Source organism: Myotis brandtii, unplaced genomic scaffold, assembly GCF_000412655.1.
Source record: "Myotis brandtii unplaced genomic scaffold, ASM41265v1 scaffold196, whole genome shotgun sequence".
Lineage (NCBI taxonomy): Eukaryota > Metazoa > Chordata > Mammalia > Chiroptera > Vespertilionidae > Myotis > Myotis brandtii.
The window spans coordinates 5,382,809-5,407,250 of record NW_005357311.1 but is presented as its reverse complement, the minus strand read 5'-3'; the positions used below and the strand labels follow the sequence as shown (position 1 = coordinate 5,407,250).

The 24,442-nt window shown below is 42.1% G+C and overlaps 1 protein-coding gene and 1 long non-coding RNA gene across 5 annotated transcripts in view; one reads left to right on the top strand and one right to left on the bottom strand.

Annotated features, from left to right (window-relative positions):
* Nucleotides 1-223: 223 nt before the first annotated feature.
* LOC106725907 lies at nt 224-2,267 on the top strand. Its single transcript, XR_001361909.1, has 2 exons — nt 224-643; nt 754-2,267. It is a non-coding gene; the product is annotated as an uncharacterized LOC106725907 (long non-coding RNA).
* The window catches only part of ZNF365 (zinc finger protein 365), a 23,536-nt gene continuing 715 nt past the window's right edge, over nt 1,622-24,442 (bottom strand). Inside the window, exons 2-6 of one of the 4 annotated variants that reach the window (XM_005865127.2) lie at nt 21,817-22,572; nt 8,989-9,169; nt 4,202-4,239; nt 2,941-3,206; nt 1,622-2,141 (exon numbers count right to left, since the gene is read on the bottom strand). In XM_005865127.2, the coding sequence (XP_005865189.1) occupies nt 2,945-3,206; nt 4,202-4,239; nt 8,989-9,169; nt 21,817-22,559 (1,224 nt within the window). In that variant the 5' untranslated portion in view covers nt 22,560-22,572 and the 3' untranslated portion in view covers nt 1,622-2,141; nt 2,941-2,944. Of the gene's footprint in view, nt 3,207-4,201; nt 4,240-5,568; nt 5,647-8,988; nt 9,170-21,816; nt 22,573-24,442 lie in introns of those variants that run through there. The other 3 variants (XM_005865128.2, XM_014538747.1, XM_014538746.1) reach the window with 3 other exon arrangements.

Below are 24,442 nucleotides of genomic sequence, written 5' to 3'. Positions count from 1 at the left end.
CAGTGGGAACATATGTAAAAAGAACATTGAGATATAGACATTATGATAAACAAAAACGATCAAGCTAAGTTCTTAAGAAGCTTAAAGATACAAGATCCTGCTGATTATATGTACAATAAACAGCTTATTCTCTTTGTTCCCTGTTAATGGATCAGCATACTTGGCTTCCCAGAAACATTTCAGACAAAACACAGTAACACATTAGTCAGAAATATAGCTTTTTATTATAATATTTCATAATCTAAAAACTTCCTTTTTAATTCTTGGAAGAGAATATTCCAGCTTCCAGACAACTGACCAACCCTGTAAAATACTGGAAAATGGTGTCTAAGAAATCTGAATTTTGTAGTTAAGAATCTGTAACCTAGTTTGGGGGGAGGGGTGGGGAAGAATGAAAGAACAGTTCAAATACAGATCTTTTTTCGGTGCAAAACAAATTAGATCCATTTTTCAGTTTAACCTTGAACATGTTTTCCCAGAAACTTTGGTTTTTCTTCCAAAGAGAAACTCTAAGGTTGGCTTCCCATGTGGACAAAATTTTTTTTTTAAATAAGACCCAAGTGACACATGCCACACGGCTCAGGCCATGGCATGTAAGTGGGATACCCTTCCGAGTGAGCCAGCTTCCACGTTCCATAGCAAAGTTATGCATTTCTTGTGTGAGGGTCAGACTTTAGTTGAAATTTAAAATAATTGGTTTGTAATATAATAAATCTTAAAATCATCGAGTGAGCCAGCTTCCACGTTCCATAGCAAAGTTATGTGTCTAATGCATTTCTTGTGAGAGGGTCAGACTTTAGTTGAAATTTAAAAAAATTTGTTTGTAACATAATAAATCTTAAAATCATTGTCTTGTGTAATGTACATAGAGTAGATATGCCGTTATGGTGCTTTCTGGAGATCACTGGGTACCACAGTCAAAGAGAGCTTGCCCTCTAGCATGTTAAATGGACTTTGAAAATGTGTTTTCACTAAATAAAATGAGAAAAACAAGTCTGGTTATACCACCTTTAAAAACAAGCTGTGATTGCACACATGTTACGGGGACAATTAGCATGCAATACAACCAACAAGTCAATTTTTTAGTATGTAAAAGGCTAAAGTGAAATCATGGTATAAATACCAATAATAAGTAATCTTGGGGAAGATTAATTCTCTAAATTAATCATATAATATTACAATTTTTACAATGTTAGCCAGAACAGTGATATGCACAGCAATGTTTTCTTCCACTTGATAGTTGCCTATACACCACATGAATTGCCCACACCCATGAGTCAAAAGTCAAAGCCAAGATTCAAAAATCAACATTTTCACTGTAACAGGTTAAAAATGTTTATATAATGATAAGTTACACTTTTCAACTTACTGTCATTTTAAGTAATTGCTTAATTACCTATTTTTAATGCACTGCTAATCTGATGCTTATTGTAATAACAACCATAATTCTACTAATGTTAATTAGGTTACAGTTTTAATTTTTAAAATGAGAGAATTCAATTTACATAAGCATACATTGTTTAAAAACCACCCATCACAAACACACACCTTTTCCATGAGTATTTAAAAATAAATTAATATACTTGACATATATATTTTATATGTTATATATATATATATATATATGTATATATTTGTGGACATAATTATTCTTACTTCTGGAAGGATGTCAGCACTTGTAAACTCTGCAGGAGATCTGATGATAACACTAAGTTTAAAAACATGAAAATTCATTCTTGAAGAAAATCATAAAGCAGGAGGTTCTTAACAGATGGGTCTTTTGGAAATAAAGGCCATTTTAGGGCAGGAGAGGAGGACAGTCTCAGATTCCAGATCCCACATGTACTGTTTATTTCAGAAGCTACTTTAGGAAGCAGTGCACAATGACACTTCAGACAGCTGGCTGAAAGGTAACAGCATATATTTTAATCCTGAAAGGGCACAGAAGCAGCAGGAGGTGGGCAAGGTAGGCCAGCAAGGAGAAAGCCATGCCTGCAGCCCACAGAGAGGCCGTGGACATGCCAGGGGAAGGCCTTGGGAAAGGGCTGCGTGTCTCCAGGATGGCTCACAACGCACTGCACATGCAATTCGTTGACGTCCAACCATTCAGACCCTGAGCCCGTGATGTGTTTTATGTCCTCCTGCAACCACAGCGATAGAGACAGCTGTTAAGATAGAGGCTGGAGCATGGTGTTAGGGTGCAGAACACCCAGCCAAAGAAGACAGCAGAGGTGCACCAAAGTCTCAACAAACATGCATCCTGGGAAACAAAAAACCTGAATCAAATAAACAAGCTGGAAAACAGTCCATCCAAATGAGAACTGAGGTTGAATAGAGGAGTCCCTGTAGCAGCCCAAACGCCAATGTCCTGATTAACCAGAATACACTGGGAAACAGGAATTCGTATTTTGGAGGCTTTCAAACTAATTGAGGGGAAGGTTAAAAACAAACAAAAATAGTTTGTTTGTTTTTTTCACTGCTATTAAGATAATTTATATTCCCGTTCCTCATCTCACAATTTTGAGCAGGGGGTATAGATGAATCTTTTTCAGCACCTGACATCTTGTGTGGCCTTGGGTCTGAGCATTAATCAGCACTGCATAGAACACCAGATGCAGAAAGTACTGAAGACTGGGCTAACTATTTTAGAAGATGGAGCTTTGTTTTACTAAACTTTTGGGAAAGACTGCTTCCTTTTTAAAAATTATTTCTGCAATTTGCCTCTTGCTTCTACAAGGAGCCTGTAATAAAATTCTCGTTCCCCGAGGTGCCCGTTTGTTAAATTCTGGTTAATCCACATGCTTGCACGGACAGGAAGTAAAGGTGTTAGCCCTTTGCTTTCCCATTGTGTCTTACTATGGGATGTGTCTAAAAGGACATTATTGTTGGCCCCTAGAACAACATTCCCCAAAGCCTAGGAGGACGGTCGAGGCCACCCACCCTTTTAGATGATGTTCACGAGCGCTGTTGGCTTTTTCTTGGCCATTTTGGGCCTGATGTTGCCTTTCCGACTTAATCCCAGAGGCTCCCCTTTCTTCAGCGGTCTGCAGAGTTCTCTTGGGGTTTCGGCCTGGTCGTGAATGGACTTAGCAGGCTGCATGCTGGCCCTCTCATCCTTGGCTTTTCTCAGGTAGCTCCTTCCCTTTGGATGAAAATGAGTCTTGAGATCAGGGTGGTTACACGCTGCATGTGGGTGTCCTCGGCTTCTGCAGATGGTCGGGTGGGAGGAGGGAGATGAGCAGAAAGATTTCTTTAAAAACCTTAAAAGAATGAAAGCTACCTACAGCACAATCACTCCTGCATGTTAGAGCAGTGATAATGCTGCCAGTAAAACAAATGACATATATTGGTTTTTTTCTTTCCAACAATTCTGGTGACCTTCATGAAGGGAACACGTGAATCTGCATTCTCAGCGACATATTGCTAGTCCTATTTATCAGTGACAAACACTGAGGAACAGAAATTTAAATGACTACTCAGGATAATGTATACAGTTGGTCTATAGAGAAGGTGGGAGCAGAATCCGTATCTCATGAATCTTTAAGTAACTACTAGGGGACTCAGAAAATCTGTAGTACAGTTATTATAAAGTATGTGATTCATGGTATAAGTGCATATATATAATACAGTACACATACTTCATTAATAGTACCGTAGAGCTATTATGACTATACTATAGCGTAATAAGAGAAAATTATACTATATAACACTATATAAATACTCCTATAGTACTTTCGTATTGCCATAGACTACTAGAAAACTAGCATAGCTAAAAGTCACATAAGCCCTGGCTGGTGTGCTCAGTGGTTAGAGGGTGACATCTGGATGTCACCAAAAGTCTTGGATTTGATTCCTGGGCAAGGGCATGTGCCTGGGTTGCAGGTTCACTTCCTGGCCATGGTCAGGGCATGTGCGGGAGGCAACCAATTAATGTGTCTCTCTCACATTGATGTTTCTCTCCACCCCCCCCCACTCTCTCTAAAAATCAATGGAAAAAATATTTTGGGGTGAGGATTAACAAAAAATAAAAAAGTAAATAAAAAATAAAAGTCACACTCACATTTTAGAAAGTTAAGTACATAAGCTGGTGAATTTTTACCTGAGACCCTCAAATCCATTTATATTATAGATGCCACATAAAATGCAACAGGAAAATGTGCAAACATTATCATATGGCCAAAGTATAAAAAGATATACATACAGGCATTTGGGCTTCCTATTTGAAGAGCTATCTGTAAGCTAAAGGAAAACAAATAAGAAAAGACATTACTTAACTTGAAGGTTGAATTTGGTTTATAAAATCTTGCTTAGATTTTAAAGAAACAGTATTCCCACTAAGGAACCAGGAACTATGGGCAGCACTGCCCACGGTGCCATCCGCCACAGCGGTGAGCTGGCCCCTCTCATGCTCAGCCTCCGCTTACTCAGGGATCCCCTCTGGCTCCCTGTTCTGAGATTTCCAAGAAGCCAATATCAGCAGAACTAAAAAACTTCAACAAGCCAAAGAGTCCCCCAACAGAGCAACATTTGAAGAAACATGTTTTTAAAAATTGGAATGATGTACCATTATTTCTTGGTTGATTCAGACTGCATTTGCAGCTAATTTACTACAGCTGTGGTTGGTCACAGTGTCTCAACTGAGGGGAAAATTGGCATAAAATGTTTATTGCCTAAAATACGTAATTTCTAAAATGAGAGCATATGAAGACCAACAACTCCACGATTGTCCCTGAGGCCATCTATCCTTGAAATTATTTCCCACTCCCATTAAAATATCTTCATGCGCATTCGTGGCCACACTAGGAATATCACTTTCAGAATAAATTGATAATTATCATTTTGTGATCCAGATGTCACCCTCCATTTTACAGGCCAACCCAGTGTATTCCAAACCTTCTGTTGCTGATCTCCGTCACTAAAGAAGTGGTAGGAAGACAAGCAGAAGATGAGAATGACAAAGAAAATGTAGGGCCCCATGTGGCCAAGACACATGCCCCCTGCTAGACTAAACCTGAGAAGCGAGTCTCAGCATAAGATTCTTCTGTCTGCAGCTTGAGCTGTAGTCAGGAGCAAATCAGAAAGAAGTTTTCTTAACTTTTGAGGGTCATGTCCCCAAGAAGGTTTGCCTTCTGACTTTTGACAATCAAAAGTCAGCCTTCTTGTTGACCCTGTTCACACTGGCTGGCTTTGGCATGAGGTTAGTAAATATGAACAGAAAAAGGCACCTTCCTTGCAAGAGAGTTGTGAGATTATGCAACATACAAAGAAGGTGGGCCAGATGGCTCCAAAATATAACAAAATAATAATTTTTTCACTTTACTGTATGGATGTATACATATAGTTTGTATATGTACTGCTTATATGTATACACAAGACCCTTTGGGATTTTATGAGAGAGAGAGAGAGAGAGAGAGAGAGAGATAAGAGAGAAAGAGAGAGAGAGAGAGAGAGAGAGAGAGAGAGAGAGAGAATGAGAGAATATGTATGTATATGCTTCCCTGCTTCCCTTTCTGGGGAAAAGATCAACAGTGTTTTCAAATGTTCAAAGGAGTCCCTGACTGTGTTTACCTATGCCGCCATCTTGGTCTCTCCTCCAATTCTCCAACCTCAGCATTTATGGATGTAACTAATGGACCCTGCTGGGACCTCAGGAAATAGGAATAATTTACTGTGCATTACAGAAAAGGAAATGCATAAATAAAGATAGGTAAAGATGAGCATCACATATGGTATCATAAATTGTGCATGTCTATACATCACACACTGGGTAAAATACTCACCATGCAACAAACACAATTAACCCTCAAAACAACCCTAAGAGGTAAGCCTTATAATCCCCATTTTTCAGATATGGAAAAGTTAAGTAGTTGGTTAAAGCCTCAATGTTTTACCAGTGTTAGGACTGAACTTCAAACTTCACTCTGCACGGCCTTCCTAAAAAGTGTGTGTTTGTATACATAAGTATACAAGCAAGGGAATGTAGACACAAAAAGTTAAGTGGAACCCATGGCTGGATCAGAATTTCTCCTGTGATCCTACAGATTATGAGGTTTGGGGTGAAGGTGGGACCGGTTATCACACACTGTGGACTTTCATATGCTCTCCTCCCCGTGAACACAAGAGGCCACTGTTCCTTCGGGCCCCTAGAGCCTCAGGCAGTCCTGCACACTCAATTGCTCAGACCAAAACCTCAGATTCATTCTTGATTCCTCTTTTCCTCACCCGATAAATCCAATCCTTCAGCAAGGCCAAGTGGTCTTATCCATTCTACTCCCAGAACACATTCTATTCCCATCACTTCTCTTTACCTCCACTCTATCCACACTGCCACCTCCTCTCCCCTGCCACACAATAACAGCCTTCCAGCACATCTCTCCTTCCTGCGCTCCTCCATTCAGTTCTCCAGAAAGCACCAGACTTTCTGCTAAAACCCAGGTTACCTCCAACTTCAAACCTTTCAATGGCTTCCCTCTGTGACCTACAAGGCCCAGCATGACCTGGATCCTTCCCAACTCTCTGACTTCATCTCCTACCACTCAAAGGTACCAAGCTTGTTCCCTCCTAAGGCAATTCCTATTCCCTTGCCTAGAACATTCCACTTGCGTATTTTCAGGGCTGGCTCCTCGTTATTCAGGCCACAGTGCAAAACTGCCTCCTCAGCAAGGCTTTTCCTGAAAGGGTTTCACTGAAGTAGACATCTTAAATGTATCATCTCACTTTTTTCTTGATTAGTGGTTATCGCTTTCAAAATGATCTTCGTTATTTGCTTACTTGCTCATTGTGAGCCCCTCCTCACTGAGAGCAGGGACCTCTTCTATCTCATTCACAGCAGTTTCCTCAGCACTCAGTAAGCGCTGCGGCAGCCCCAATAAACAAGTGTTAAATGAATTACTGCTAGTCCTAATTTAGCAGCCTGCAGGAAATAAATGCAACACTTAAAATAAGATTATCCAAGCTGTTTCATGACCTTCTGTGTGAGCAGTTCTGTCCGTGATTTTGGCAGATGGGATACTGGGTCACTTTGTGTCTAATTCGACAGCATTTTTCAGAGCATGAAGACAAAATATCTGAGTAAGCATAGTACACTTTTAGAAACCAGCCAGGTGAAAAAGAACCAAAATGCTCAAGGGGATTAAGGGAAAGAAACAGATGCCGAAACATTATTTTAGAAAAGGCACTAAAAGTGAGGGGGCAGCGGGAGGAGATTTTTCTAGAGCACAAAAGAGTCTTAGAGCTAGAAGACACCTTAGAAAGAATTAATTTATACACCAACTTAGAAATGTCACTGCTATCTGGAGGTGGTCATGAGAAATAGAGGAAAGAGTGGAGGAAGAGAACTGGGGTGGATGGAAGAGGAAATAAAGAGGATTGACACTGTTTTTTATGTGTAGCCTTAGCTGAGATGGTGGGAACCAGGCCAGGCTGGGCATGGTATTCCCAGCTGTTCTGAAAGAAGTGGCTGATGTGTGGGGGGAGAAGGTCAGAATGTTCTGCTGATCCTGGGGTACACTGGGGCTAGGAGCTCTCCTTGGTGGGTGGGCCTGACGCTCCAGAAGCCTGGCCTCTCGATGCTCTGGACCTTCACTAAGCTGGGCCAGAGGGTAATAAAGACACCATCCAAAGTTTCTCCTGCTAAAAGCACCCAAGTTCCTCTGTGTCTCTAGAGCCACAGATACCCTGGGAGGCCGGAACCAGCCCTTTCATTATATCAAAGACATGGATCCTAATTTCATAGGTGAGTGTCTATGATGATGATGAAGTAGACTAAGTAAAAAGGAGACATGTCTCAGGGTCTGCAGACTGTCTCATAATGTGGTACATTATGGTTCAGAGCAGAGTTAGAGGATTACACATGAGCACAGGGGAGCCTACATCTGCTAAATCCTTTCATAAATCAAACACCTCACTCTTGGTCTTCTCAGAGAGATAATACACTCCCTCCACTAGTGAGAGTTCACCTCCCAACAGCCCGATCATGCTCTACTCACAAGCAGCTCCCACATCCAAATTCCCTGTTATACTCTGAGCTGCACTTTATTTGAATTAATCAAGTCTTCCCTTGGTAAATCAAGTCTGATGAAGGCAGATGATGTCACTCATATTTGGGACACAAAGGGCATGGACATAAATATTCATTAATTTCCTATCATGTTTCTTTATATGTATGTATGCATGTGTATATATGTGCATATGTTTATGTGTGTGTATATGTATATATGTTGTGTGTGCATGCACATATACATGTAATTTTATATATACACATCTGACTACAGAGCAGAGATGCTGTTCAACTGTGGGTCACATGGTATAGCACGACAAGAAATAATGACTGGCTACTTCTTATAAAAGGTGTTCAATTTTCAAGCTGGAAAAATAAACTGAGCAGAGGAAGTGGGCACAGAAATATAAATAACAGAGAGAACTAATGGGCTTCCTTGCTTCCCCCTGGCCTTCCACTGTTTTCTTTCTAATATCCTCCTGGCTTAGCATAGAATTTTAACATTTCTTAGCCCTGGGTTACTTAAAAGCCTGCAGATTGAAAATATTCATGCAACACTTCAATTTTAGAATTCCTAACCACCAAAGTCAGGTGATGAGCAGAGAATTTAAGAGGCTAAAAGATCTTATAGAGCATCTACTCTAACTGCTTCATTTTTACAGAAGATTTAAAAGCCCAAGAAGACAAACTGTCTCTTTGGAGGGTCTCTTATTCTACAAGCATAAAAACGCTTCTACCAACTCAGCCTGGCATGGAGTTGGAGGGTGAAGAACTGGAGACCGTGCACAAGAATTCAGCTTACTTCCGGGTGCCTGGGGTTCACCTGTATCAATTCCATAACACAGGCATGTCCGGGCAGTACTCTCAAATGATGTCTAGAGAATCCCTAGAAGTCACTCCCCAGCTCCCTTTTCCTCTGCCCTGAACCGGATCTCACCAAACCTAGGACCTCACACTCTGGCTGGACCTGCGCGACTTACCACACTTACCACATGCTCGCTGATGTCCCGGCAGAAGCCCGAGGCCTGCTGGCTCTGATAGTACTCCAACTGCTTTTCCGCCAGTTCCACCCGCTGCAACAGGTTCTCAATAAAGTCCTGGAGCCGAGCTTTCCCTTGAACCTCCTTCTCAGCTGCTGCTTCGAGGAAATGGTTGAATGTAACAACTTCTCTGCAAGGAAAAATGAAAAAAAAACCCACAAAATGGAGAAATGAGACAGGAATTCATTCCTTCGACACATTTTATCGAGTGTCTACACTGTCAGGTACTGCCCTAGGCTGTGTGGTCACAGCAATGATAAAAGAGCTAAGATTCCATTTTAGTGTTTACATTTAGAGATTACAATTTTAGTAGCAGAGAGTCACTATAAAATATACAAAATAATATATGTCAGGTGGTGATAAGTGCTATGGAGAAAGCTGAAACTGGATGCAAGAAGGCAGAGAGTGACAGAAGAAGGGAAGGGGTGAGTGATATTTAGAAAGCAAAGTCAGGGATGACCTTTTGGATGGGATAACATCTGAGCAGACACCTGGGAAGAGTTTAGGGTGGTGTGCAGATGGGTCTATGATACAGCAAAGAGGCCTGGGTGGTGGGTGCAAAGTGGGGCAAAGGGAGGTCGGTGGGAGCAGACAGTCAGGTAGGGCCTCACAGGTCACTGTGGTGATTCCCTATTTTATTACAAATGAGATGGGAAACCATTGGAGAAAAGTTCTGACTTATATTTTAAAAGGAGAGAAAATACTACAGGGAGGGAAGGTATGAAAGCAAGAGGCTGTGCTGAATGCAAGTGTATAAAATGAGTCATCTTGTCCAACAGTTGATGTTTGAGCTAAGAATGAAACAGCCCAAGAAATGCTATCTTGAAGTCAATCCAGGGTCCACTGGGAAAGCTATTCTAGTTGATGTAGGAGAATAATTGTGCACATTGCCCTTCTCAAAAAAGTTGCACAAAATACCCCAAACAAATCCTCTTTTATCTTCATAATTCCTTGTGGATTCACAAATCCAGAAAAAAATTATTTTATTGCTATTTTATATTTTATTTTTATTGCTAATGCAAGTATGAAAGTAACATTTTGGTAGCCATCTCTGGAGCACCTCTATGCATGTGTGTATGCATGAGCACATGTACACACACACACACACACACACACATGCTCTCTCTTGGTGCTTAGCCTGTTTCTCAGGTCATGTTCCAGGTAATCAACACTACCAACAGGTGTGCAGTATCACAGTTCTCCTCAGCCGATTTGCCTCTCTTAGTAAGAAATCATGTAGATCCTTTCAGCCATCTCCTCTGTATGTTCTGCCACTTCCACTGTAAATAATTGATTCCATAATGTTAATAGCTGTTGGATATTGTATTTTCTTTTGTGTCTTCAATATCTCTCTCAGCCTTCGAGGAATGACCCCTCATTTTTCTGGCCATGCTCAACTTATACAGCAGCAAGATTTTAAACACTATCCACTCCCCCTCCACCCTCTTTCATTGTAGATACATGAATCCTATTGTTAAAAATCTAACCTCATGCAGTTGTTCTAGAGCAGGGGTGGGGAACCTTTTTTTCCTGCTGAGGACCATTTGGATGTTTACAACATAATTTGTGGGCCATACGAAATTATCAATTTAAAAATTAGAATGTTATATTTGGTTAAACGTTTAATTAACTCACCACAATGCCTTGGCAGGGCCGGACCAAATGATTTTGAGGACCTTATAATGGCCCATGGGGCAGACATCCCCCACCCCTGTTCTAGAGAATCCATTAAATTCATTGCCTACTTTGCATCTTTTCAACCTCCACTTGATCTTTATGTTCCACTGAGCTCCATGATTTCTTACGAGTAGAAACTTCAGGGAAGGCCAGCTCAGGAGTCACAGTTTCACAGAAATTCTTTGCAGGGAGCTGGCCGCGGCTTCCAGCTCTTCTCTGTCTGACTAGTCAGTGAGCTGCTTTTGTAATTAGTCATGATTTTTCTCTCACAAATATATTATGTCACACTTGGCCATACTGAGACTTCCTATAAAGTCAAATGTCTCTGCAAAACCTTGGGAATTATATATTTATAAAAATAGAAAAGAGACTGGTTGTCAAAAATGATTCACTGGAAGAATTGCTCATTATACCAGCCACCATTTTTCTATTTTCCTACCAGGGATCAAACATAAACCCGAATCCCGTAATAATTCCATTATCTTTTAGTAGTCAAGAAATAGTCACACATGAGAAATAAGAGTCTTTTGGAAAAGAGTTTTCTTTCATCATCAAGTTTCAAGTTTATTTCCAGATGTTTCCGTAAGAGCCCTGAATAGAAGATGTGGGCTTTCCAAGCTGCTCAGGCCATGGACATGAGCCAATTTTCAAGCTCCACTGTCATTCAGCTTTGATCTGCCTCCTAGGTGAGCCATGAACCTTAAGTAGCAGCAAAGAGTGGAGGGTCTGTCTGAGTGCTACATTCGGCTTTCGTAGCTCCAACTTACGGTTGAGATCCTTTGGAGAGAGTATCTTCACATCTCAAAAGCACCACTAAAAGCATAGCTCAAGAAATGGCTCCTACATCCTCTTCCCAACAGCAAGGCTTTAATTGATTTGGTGTCAAACCAATTGCAGAGACTTCCTGGGTACAATTTAGGTTTTTTTTTAAACTATAGTCCGGCCCTCCAACGGTCTGAGGGACAGTGAACTGGACCCCTGTTTAAAAAGTTTGAGGACCCCTGCAATTGATTCGGCGTCAAACCGATTGCAGAGACTTCCTGGGTGCAATTTAGGTTGTTAACTGAATAATGAAACAGTCTCCAAATGGTACTTGTGGGAAAAACAACCAAAAACCTATAAACCCTCCTCCACCAAAAACACAGAAAAAACAGCCACTGTGTTTTTTCAATTCATTTTGGTTTATAATACATACTATATTTATCTCATGATAGAAAGATTTCACACTTATTATAGGATACTAGAGGCCTAGTGCACGAAATTCGTGCCCTGGGGGGGGGGTCCCCTCAGCCCAGCCTGCACCCTCTCATAGTCTGGGAGCCCTCGGGGGATGTCCGACTGACGGGGGGAGTGGGCTAAGCCGTCAGTCAGATATCCTTAGTGCTGCCACAGATGCAAGAGAGGCTCCTGCCACCAACGCTGCACTCGAGAGCTGTGAGCCCAGCTTCTGGCTGAGCGGCACTCCCCCTGTGGGAGCACACTGACCACCAGGGGGCAGCTCCTGCATTGAGTGTTTGCCCCTTGGTGGTCAGTGCACATCATAGCCACCGGTCGTTCCGCTGTTTGGTGGATTTGCATATTAGCTTTTTATTATATGGGATATGAAAGCTGACCTATTTAGAAGATCTAACTGAGCAAGGGCTGAATCAGCTTTGTTCTCTGCTCTAAGTCCCTCACTCAATACAACATATGACACATAATAATCAATAAATGCTTGTTGTAATGAATGTTTAAAAAGGACAAGGAGGAAAAAACAAACAAACAAAAACACTCAAAATCCCATCACCCAGAGGTAACTACTGTTACCATTTTTCCTAGTCTTCTTTTTCTCTCTGCATATTTACTATTCTTGGGCTCTCTGTGCTGTTTAAAATATAAGACAGCAATAGTTGACAGCTTAATCCCACAGGATTAACATCTCAAAATCAAGAAAACAAGTCTGAATGCATTACAGCTTATGACTGTGGCTGTATTTTTAAATCATGTAATGTCTTGCTGCTGGTTCCATATAAAACTTTTACGAATTAACGTGAATGCTCCTAGCTGTTCGTGGAGCATTATGTCATGTTGGCGAAGAGAAGCATCTTTTCCTAACTTTCCCTTCATCCAATTATCTTGTGCCCTGAAGCCAAGAAGTTAATACCCTTTGTATTTGTCAACCAACCTGGCACCAATGCTAACCTAATTTCAGTTTATGGATGTTTCACATCAACTTAAAAAAAGAGAGAGAGAGAGTTGAAACAAGCCTGATGATTTAATTTTAAAAGAGAAGTTCCCCAAGACAGGGGCTGGAGAAATCCACCCTACTGAGATTGTGTTTGGGTATCCAGATTAATGAAAACAGTAACAAAGCCCATGACTGACTGCGGAGCGGCATGTGCGCACAACTTTAGATCCCCTTTCACATCCTGCTCAGTCTGGATGAACAATGTCCAGAAACACCTCTCATTTCCCCAAGGATCTGGGGAATTTCCTGAATGGAAAAGAAAGAATTAAACCACATTGCATTTGTAACCTCTTTAATAATTATAGTCCAAGAGTAAAATACCCACTCACTGGATTTCAATGCAAGGGAGAGTGAACTACTCATTGATATGATTTCAGATTCCATGATGCCATTAACCTTTAAGAAACTACCAACTGTTGAATTTTGGCATAGTATCAAAGCAGAATATCCACCATTCTCTGAAAATGGTATTAAAATACCTCTCCATTTTCCTGCTTCATATCTGTGTGAGACTGGGTTTCCTTCATCCACTTCAAACAAAATAACAAATTTGCCACAGATTAAATGCTGAAGAACTGAAAAGGTCCAGCTGCCTTCTCTTGGGCCAGGCATTAATAATATTTGCAAAATGTATAAACAATGCACTCTTTTCACTGAACTGTTTTTGGGGAAATTGTTATTTTTTTTATAGAAATGTGTTATGTATGTTAGCAAGAATGGATTTCTTATTGCTATTTGTAAATGAATTAATAAGTGATTTTCAAATTTCTGTTTTAATTTCTAATATAGTAAATGTCCATAGATAAAACTCACACATGCAAAAGCTTTTTGGGGTCCTCAGATTTTTTCAGGAGTGTAAGAGGAAGCGAGGCCACAACATTTGAGAACTGCCTCTTTCTGTGTACCAGAGTGATCCAGAACCTCAGAACTCTGAGGAGGGTGGGCAATGTGGGCTCAAACACAAGTAAGATGAAGCCACAATCCATACATTTAATTATTCCATTATTCTGTCACTCAACAAACATTTATTGAATGCTACCAGGTACTGGGCTTAGTGTTGGGGCACTCGTGAACCCATGGTTATATTCATGAAGCTTACTGTATAACCCAGGGACCAGCCACCTGTTTCTGTAAAGCGCCAGGGAGTCAATGTTTCTGCAGGGCATATGGGCTCCATCACACACCTCAACTCTGCCTAGTGCAGTGATTCTCAACCTTCTTAATGCCATGACCCTTTAATACAGTTCCTCATGTTGTGGTGACCCCCAACCATAAAATTATTTTCGTTGCTACTTCATAACTGTAATTTTGCTACTGTTATGAATCATAATGTAAATATCTGATATGCAGGATGTATTTTCATTGTTACAAATTGAACATAATTAAAGCATAGTGATTAATCACAAAAACAAGATGTAATTATATATGTGTTTTCTGATGGTCTTAGGCGACCCCTGTGAAAGGGTCGTTCGACCCCCAAAGGGGCCGCGACCTACAGGTTGAGAACCGCTGGCCTAGTGCAACAGAGCCAGAGGTGACATGTAAAGCAAAGGAGCACGGCTGTGTAACAATACAATGTATTTTTAAAATTATTTTACTTTACAGACACTGAAATTGGAATTTCCTATAATTTTCATATATCGTGAATAATTATTTTTCTTTTTTAATTTTCAACAATTTAAAAATGCGAAAACCATTCTTAGCTCATGGGCTCCTCAAAAACATGTAGCAGGCCGGATGTGGCCGGTAGTGTAGTGGAGGAGCAGACCTTAAAAGCAACAAGTACTAAAATAAATATGTAATTACAGACCTGAGCTGAATGTGACTTAAGAAAAAGAATAATATGATGCTATCAGACAGAAGAGCAGAATGACTTGTGTGGTTTTATGTTTGGTTCTCAACCCTGTGATTTGCACTACAGTGTGAAGGCTGGAAGGCCAGATGAGAAGATCAGGGCGAACCTGGGGGAAATTCAGTCAGGGTGTGGGTATAGCCAGCTTTGGGGAAATGAACGAGTCCCAGGCTACTTCCAGCCCCATCTTTGACTTCTTGTTTATTTTTTTTAAAAGATTAAGTATGATTAAATCCAAGGTTTTAAGTTTTAAGCTTCAGTGAGACACATGCTTCCTTAAAGCAATAGTTGATACTAAAGGAAAAAAACACCAGTATAGTATAAGAAACTGTCCTGACGTTCATTATTTTGCCAAATGACTTGCAGACCTCAAAATCTGACAGTAACCTGAGATTTATAGACATTCAGAAATAAACACAGTATACAGAAGCACTGAGTGAAAAAGTCCTTTCAGTGCAATCAAAGCTCTATTTAGAACAAATATTTGTCACTCATGCGCTCATTCATGGATATTATTTTATTTCAACCACCTCACTTACTTCTTCTGAGGTAGGTTAAAGACAGGCTCACTCAGAAAAATCAAAGGCTATACTATACAAAGTACATACTGTCATGTGAACAACACATTCTAGAAGCAGGCATAGAGATAGAGGGAAATGCACATTAATGCTGGTCTTCGTTTCGATTTTACATAGGCAATGCACTACTCATTGTTAATGAGGGTCAACACACCCATCCTATCACATATTGTAATCCACTATAAATAAACCACTTATTATGTCTATTCCCCTATGTTTCCAGCTTTTATGGCCATCCTATAGGCTTATGTTCCTCATTAATGTGCACCACATAGCTCTCTGCTCCAGTTTCAGTGAACTCCATTCAGCCAGATCCTTACTTTTGCACATGCTGTTCCTGCAGCAGGGTCCCTACACCTGCCTTTTCCAAGTGTCCACTATTTTTTAAATATGTTTTTATTGATTTTTAGAGAGAGAAAGTGAGAGGGAGAGAGAGAAACATTAATGTGAGAGAGAAACATCGATTGGTTGCCTCCCATATTCACCCAAACTAGGGATCAAAACCACAACGTGGGCATGTGCCCAGCCTCTGGGTGCGCAGTAGGATGCTCAACCAACTGAGCCACACCTGCCAGGGCCAAGCTCCCTCTCTCAATGGTCCCTCCAGTCCCAGGGCTTTCCTGTGGGGAAGCTACCCAGACACAGGGCTTGGTGTGGGTTAGGTGACCTGCTGTGTTCTCCTGAAGAACCTTGCACCCTATCTCAGTACACACTGCAGAGGACTAGTGCTATTGACCCCGTTTCATTGTAAAATCGGTGAGTAAACCAGGGACCCTGCCTGCTCCTTTAACTGTGAGCCCAGCACACAGTAGGGTCTCAACAAGTCTCTGCAGAATGCATCAAATGTGCAGCTACATCTCTAGTTGAAAATCTCGAACTGATTACAAAGATCCTTAAGTTTCTTTTTATCTTTTTCCAGACAAGTACTGGGGCATAAAACAAATAAGTAACCTATATTACAGGTACCTCCTACAGGAATGTAGGTGGGATCTAAAACATATGCCTTTCTTCTATTCTTAAACAACACTTTAATGTCAGCTTCTCCTCCCAAACGCAAAGCTCTACCAAGTTATTTCAATTTCATTTTGCATTACTGATTTATGACCCTCTTCAGAGGTATATGAAAGGGTAAAAAATACCTCCGGTTAAAAATAGTCTAGCCATTGATCACAGAGCACTTCAGACAGACCATGATGCCAGTCACAGTGCAAATCCCAAAGTCAGACTCAATCACCTCCGAGCACCAGGAACCTGGCTGCAAACTCAGAGCTTGGGGTCAGCTCTTGTACACCCCAAGGGTTCCATGGGGTGGACTCTGCACCTACCACACACCTGGGACCATAACATCCTTTGCCTTATCTTTCGTTTTGGCTTCTTTGAATAAACGAAGAAGTATAAATTTCTCATTAAGTATTTAAAACTAATGAGAAAGTCAAATTATTTTTATTGGTTCTAAGTAGATCAACACTTACAGTCTAAGTCCCTCAGGCCAAAAATCTATCGGGTAGGGCTGGGGGAGAGGAGGGAAAGTGTGAAAGAGAGAGAAAGAAAAATAGACAAATTTGTTGGGTCTCCAAATTTTACCATGTGACATCCCTCACTGCAATCAAGGGCTGATGGCACGTGCTGAGGGCATGTTTGACACTGGTTTTTCGTACAATCGTTTATAAGTCTGCGTGGAACAGAGCCTGGAAAAGAGGACCCCCCATTTACATAAACGCATTAAAATGTGGAACGAGCCGACCCCTCCCTGTCCAACTGAACTCTACATCTGACATGATTTTCCTTGGCCTGCTTCCTAGCTCTGGAGACAAGTTGCTTACTCACTGCTTTGGCTCATCAAAAATGGGAAAGACATAATTAAGTGGCAAGAGGGTTTAGTTGTGCAAAGCAAGTTTCCAAATCAAACTTGCCTTTTAAAGGCCAGTGCTCCCTAGCCAGCTTTGGATAGAAATTCAAATGGACGTTACCTGGGTCAGGCTACCCCTATCCGTCTCTTTTATCATACCCCTGATGACCTTTTTACTGTCTATTTCACCTTCTGGCCTGTCCCTGCCATGAAAGCAGGACCGGACTCATTTGCTTTATCACTTGCCTTACCAGATCCTAGAACAGCACCTGGCACTCAGCACACACTCAATAAAGATTTGTCTTGCGTTAACTCCAGTCTGGGAAACAGGGGAAATGAGGTAGGGAGAAGGGAAAAGATTATATTCTAGCTCACAAGGGATCAGGATGGAAATTAAGAGATGGAATTACAAAGAGACCCCTCACCGCAATCAAAGGCTGGTGGCACGCTCCTCCCTGGCTGGGCATGGACGTGCAGAGCGTCAAGTTAAGAGCCCTTGTTGGAAGTTAAAAGCCCTGGGCTGGTGTTCCAGAAGCTTAATACCATAAGCAGACTTAATGACACGACCATTTCCCAATTTCCCAACACCTCTGATGCCAGCTGACATTTGCTTTAATCACATCAGAAAAATAAATGACGTCATCTGGCAGCCCTCTCAAAATAGAAAAGGAGCAAATCCATTCCAAAATGGGCCCGATTCAGTATTACTTAAGTCTTGACGCTTTGGGCAAATACCACAGTTTCAAAAGTCTGGCTGAGACACAGTGAATTAACAGAAAAAGCACTCAGCAGAGAGACAGGGAGTTTGGGTTCCAGTTTCAGCTTTGATACTAAGTTTTTGTCCTTGGATGAGTCACAACACTTCTCTGGGCCTTACTTTCCCTGTCTGTAAAATGAGGGTGTTATCCTGAAGGAGACTGGGGTACCTTCCAGTACTAAAGTTACACAGTCCCCTCAGGGGTCATTTCTAACCTCCCTGCTGTTCTCCAATGTCACTGTCCTCTGGTTACCAATGCAAATTCTGCCCTTTGTCCTCACTCCTTCAGTGTGGACTCTTAAATAGAAAAATCTGTCCTCTAATTTCTTTATCAACTTGAAACCAATACTTGTATTTAAGTACTTGTTCAATGCCCTGGGTGTGAACATGGGCATGTTCATGGATATATGGATTCTTCCTATGTAGAGTGTGAGTTCCTTAGGGAAAAAATACCAAGAAGTTTATGTTCCCTACACACACCTAGCAGAGTGCTAGGCACATCCCAGGTGGTCAGGTGGGACTTTCCAACCTTCCCAGCAGAAGAAGGATTAATGTTATTACACTGATGTTCTCCAAGCCCCAGGTGACCAGCTGGGCCAGGAATCAGCTACTACCCACAGCCATCCATTTCTTGTTAAAGGATACCTTCCTGCAAGGTTGGCCAGGATTGATTTACCTGATTACGGACAGCGCTACCCTACAGCCCTGAATACTCTTGAATAAGTAAATACCTGTTTCCAAAGGACTTTTAAAATTGCACAGACTTTGTGAAGACAATGAGAAATGTCTTTTTTGGATTTGCTCTCCAGAAACATGGAGATACCTCTCTACAAAGGTACAATGAGACTCACCGGCACAGAAGTACAAAATATTGCCAATTCAAACAATCTTCTCTGTTGCAAAGCATATATATATATATATATTCTACAATCTGAGGTCATTCCAGCTAAAGATGGTCTCAGGGCAAAATCGACCCTCAGAGTCCTTTATTTCAGTTTGAAAGAAAGAATTTTAAAGTTGAGGGGAAATCGATAGGCAAGAGAAACTCAAGTGAATATTAAATACTAGATGTTTGCTTTAAAAAAAATCTACTACCTGGGTCTCAAAGGGTCCCTGGAGTGAAAGTCCATTTTGAGTGGTACTGTAACAACCCTACCTTCTCCCACAAATGGGCCGGGGGAGCTCATCTGGAGGGGTTCTGCAGGGGAGCACAGTTCCTGGTAGGTTCCCTGGCCAAGCAGCTTCCCATATCTGAAAGGTCACCTCTTTGGTGGAAGGCTCAGCTCTGTGAGGAAGTGGTAAGGAGGGAAGGGGCATGGCCCAGCCCAGCCAGGCAGATCTAGTCAAATCAACCTGGTTTCAATGGTGTGGCCGATGGGCAGCTGGCTTGTGCTGCATCCCCATCTCAGAGGGTTGGGGGGTGGTAGTGGCAGGGGGGCTGGACACTGTGGACACTGAGGGCAAAGGCCATAGTCGATCTCTCAAACCAAGGGCTCCACTGTCCTTCCTGGAAACAAGACTCGTTCAGTCCTATTTTATGTGCAGAAAGAATGATTATTTGAGGCTTGAATACAGAGACTGATAGAACAGGCCAAATGAAGGCTGAAGAAAATCAAGACTTTGTTATTTTATGTTTAAAAGTTTAAGGCAGTTTCATTGTATTTTCATTTAAAGTGGTTACTTTGATCACATTGCTTTTTTTTTTTCTTCTGGTAGTCCAAAAAAATGTCATACTTTACCCTCAGATATATTCACAAAAATGTGAACAAAGATATATGTACAAGGACCAAGGACGTTAACAAAGGCACTATTTTTAATACTAAAAAAAAAAGGAACAAAACCATGCATTCATCAACAGCAGACTGATTAAATCAGCCATGATGCATCCATACCATGGAATACCACCCAGTAATCAAGATGAATGACATAATTTTATTTAGTGCATAAAAGATGCCTACAATATACTATGTTAAAACAAAAAAAAACTCCACACACAAGTGGCAGGATAATTCGTGTCATGATTCCATTTGGAAAAACACAGTAGCTCTATGTTTAAAGTCCATATGGTTATGGGGTATGTATGCTTGGAGAGGAGGGAGGACTTTTAACACATACAGTTCTACATGTTAATTTTCCTACAAGTATGTGTTAGTTTTTCAGTTGGTCTTCAGGTGACAGCATTGGATTAACCATAACACATTATCATTATTGATCCATGCATGGCCCACTTTTACTAAAGCTAGATAACCAGTTCTATTTAATAATAAAGCTTCCTTGAAGCCACCACCAAAATAAAAGTTAGATCCTTGACCATAACCTAGATTTAACCAGATGATCCTCCCTACCATCAAACTGTCTTCCACCACCCCAAATCCCACATCCATTATTCCTTAGAGATTTAATAAATAAAATACAACAAATAAATAAATGCAAACAATTAATTTGCTTACCTTTTAAATGTACTGTTCTTAAATCAAACAGAAATATCACAAAATTTAATTCTAAGCTTTTATCGGCACACAGGGGAACCCCATCTGCTATTTTTCCAGTTGTGTAATGTTAGTCACCCGGGTGGCCATAATGGGTCAAGGCACTAACTTCCCATCAGGAAACACCAGAATCCAAGAGAAAAAAATTTTTCCTTAGATATCATTTCCCTAAGATCAAAGTAAATCAGTGGCTGATTCAATTCTGCCCTCGCTACATATTTGGGAACTGTCTAGTTGAGCAGAGCAGGCTTTCCCTCTAGGTAGCATGTAAGCGTTTAGCGACAGTGAAGGACGATCTCTTTAATATTCAGGGTTTCTCAGCCTCTTACCAAATGGAGGAAGCTTTAATTACTCCATTTAAGGGACATCACATAAAGAAGAGTGCCACAGGGCAGAGAAAGTATGAAATGAAGTCAGTCTTTATAACGGAACTCAATTTAGAAACCTCCCTTCCAGCATGCTGTAGTTTATCAATTTTTATGTCCTTTCATTCTATAAATTTCAAGAGTCCATTTATAACTAAATCCAACATGCTGCTTTAGGGAAATACACTGCATTGTTACGTATACTTTTTCAGTTTGTATTGAATCCATAACACTGACAAGGAAATGCTTTTCTAAGTACGATGACTTTTAAAGTAGTAGCTTATCTGAATACCCATAACTTGTGAAAACCAGTGTCAACTCTTTGCAAGCAGGCATGCGTGACTCACTCTAGTATGACATAACCTTTTACAAAAAGAAAATTCTCCAACTTAAATCACAGAAGCACAGCAATATCGCAGGTCCCTCTGGGTTTCCTAATGTCTGCGTCTTCCAAGTAAAAACTGTAATTGGATGGATTCTCGGCAATCAACCAACATTTAGTTACGGTAGGCGGAAAAATCCAAAATGGCAAAGAAGCCAAAAGTATTTGTATTTAGAGCATACTTCACACTCGAATGAGACAGCATCTCATGTTCTCGACTTCATTACATGGAGATTGACAAGAAGGAAGGCTCCCGAGCCCACCTTTCTGCCCGCCCATTCAACTCCCCCGCTCACCAGTGAGCGTGGGAAACGACACCCACCACAGAAACCAGACACCTCTTTAAAAACATTATCTGTACTTTACAGTTTCCAAGGTGAGAAAAATATTAGTATTTTGACTTACAGGTTGCTGACCATACACAGGGAGGGTAAATAATATTAAAAGCCTTGTGCCCCCCACATTCAACTACATCAATGAGAACTGCAGCCAAGGTACCACCTGCAAGTAATAAGCGCCAAACCTGGCTTAACACTGGCTTGTCATCTGGGGGTGGGTGCCTGGAGCAAAGGGGTGAGCATCCTGGTCCAGCGCCACTTACTCTTCTTTCCTGAGAAGCTCCTCCTCCGATTCTGTCAGGCGTTGCCTCAGCCCCGCGATCATCTCCACAGCCACGTCCACCTGTCTATTCAGGGCCCGCTCTCGTCTCTGAACTTCCTGCTTTTTCTGAGTCAGCTGGACAAAAGCCGCCCGGACTTCCAGCAGTTCTGCAGTCTTCTGGGCCAGCTCTTTGGTGAGTTTGTCGATCCTCTTCTCGATGGTCCTGTCCACAGCCTCGACCATCCGATTGAATTTTTCTCGGACGTGGGCCTCGAAAGCAGCTTTGGTGTCGGAGGTGGGGAGTCCGGGACTGGCCCTCGGCCCATCCAGCGGGTCGGCACATAGATCCACTGCACTGTAGGTCTGCACGTAGGACACAGGTCTCTCAGCCACCACCTCGAATGGCTTCCTGTCCTTGCAGTGCTCGTGTGCAATGCTGTACAAGTTAACATAGCTGGGTTTCTGCTTCACCACGTTGCCGCAGCTCTGCAATTTCCCCAGTTTCAGGGGTTCCGAGGACGTGACTAGGTCTGTGTCTTCGAGGGACGGAAAGAGGCTGCATTTCGTCAAGAGGGTTCTTTCCTGGTAGCTGTGGCTGAATTCCAGATGGGCCTTTAATGATGACAAGCTTCTAAATCGGGTATGGTCTCCGCACCTCGGGCAGCGGAATGGCAAGCACACAGCAACATTCTCAAAGGACTCCTGCCAGGGGTATCTGCTTTCTTCAAAGGCCTTCTGTTGCATTACTCTAAAAGTCCTGGGCAGAGGAAAATAAAACAGGGAGTTACCATGTCTGTTTGCAAAATGCTACTGAAATGACTGTTGTTGCTCCATCTCCTTGGAGGCAGAGGTTTTGGTTTCAAATAAGCTTTGCATATAATCCTATATAATAAGAGCCTAATACTGTATGCAAAACAACCCAATGGCGGAACGACCGGTTGGCAGGGGGTGGGACCGGCGAGCGGGCGGTGCCAGGCCAGCCAAGGCGAGTGCCAGCGGGCGCCAGTGGGCAGAGGGAGGAGACGGTGATCAGGGGGCGGCAGAGCGGTGATGGGGGGGACAGGGCCAGCTGCTCACCAGGTTGGCGCTGTCCCCCTATCTGTCCACCAGTCGTCTCCTGCAGAGGGAGGCCAGTCTGCAGCTTAGGCCCCCTGAGGGCTCCCGGACTGCAAGAGTGCACGAATTTTTGTGCACCAGGCCTTTAGTATCTTATAAAATTAAAACCTATAACCCTTGGGCCAAATTCACTCATTGGGCCAAATGAGTCACATCCACTCATTTCTGTATCATCTACCGCTGCTTTTGCAATATGACCTGCAACGCCAAAAATACGTACTACCTGGACTTTACAGAAAAAGTATGCCAACCCCTGGCTAGGATGAAAAGGGTGGGTAACATTCCCTTTTTACAGATGAGAAAACTGGAGCAAGGAGGTAAAGTAATTAATTCAAGGCCAGATGGAAAATGGCAGATCCAGAAGTGGATTCAAATTTCCTGCCCTCCTGAATTTAGTACATTAACTGAAAATCATGCCCTGTTTTACTCACAGCCTGATAAGCACAAATAGAAAAAAATGAGGAAAAGTCAGCATGAATTGTCAAAGCCAATCCCTCAAGAATAGGAAAGATATCACTCAAACTAGGTACTGTGGCACTGAGCACACAATCAGCTGAAAATTGTTCAACTTGCGATTTTTGCCCTTAATTTTGTCCTTTAATTATTGCTGTGATGGCATAAATCACAGTGTTTCCGTAAGAGCAATGGCCCTCCATACTCAATTTACTAAAATTTGGGAACCCAAAGTGTCAAATACTTTTTGATCTAAGTGGGGCCATGGCCAAGACTTTATTAAAATAGGATGTTCTGGGTGGATGTGTCTTATCTCTGATCCTGTTTTGAGGATCTACCTCTAGACATTAAAGTCAACCTCTCGAGATGGCCAATGTTTGAACCAGGTAGGCATCTTTTAATAGCTGAATGTTCTTAGTTCCTTGCAGGAATTTCTTATCTGAGCCCTAGCAACAGATGACTGCTAGCAACCTAATTCTGCAAGCAGCACAATATCTATTTCCTCCAGGAATAATTTCTACTTAAACATAGGAAGCATTGGGCCCCCCAAAGAGGAAGTTCAGCTAAGGGTCTAGGCTGAAAAGTGTTGTTACTGGGCCCTCAACCTCTTCAAAAGCAGAGGTGCGGAGTTGCAAATGGTCCCCAGAGAAGGGAACCTCTTCCTGTGCTACACACTGGCTGTTTAACCACCAGTTTTCTGGGATGGGATGCAAACGCTGAAATATGCAGGCGAGAGGTGAAGGAAGGGGCAGTCAGGATCCTAGGGGGCAATGGGAAAAGGCTGGCATTCTGCAAGGGAAATGGGTAATCATGCACTCCGGGACTAGGCAAGCTTTTAAGGGCCCAGCGGAAATTCCTGTCCACGGGCTTAGCAGAAAAGCCCTAATTTCCTCTGCCTAAGCCGGGCAGGCAAGGACCCAGCCTCCGGGGTCCCGGCTCTCCCTGTGCCCGCCTCCCAGCATGCCAGCCCCTGGTGTCCAAGTGGATCCGTGAGCACACGAGTTCCTGCAGGTGGGGTCGAGAAGCCCAACTCCCGGCCACGGTGCGGGAACGGGACC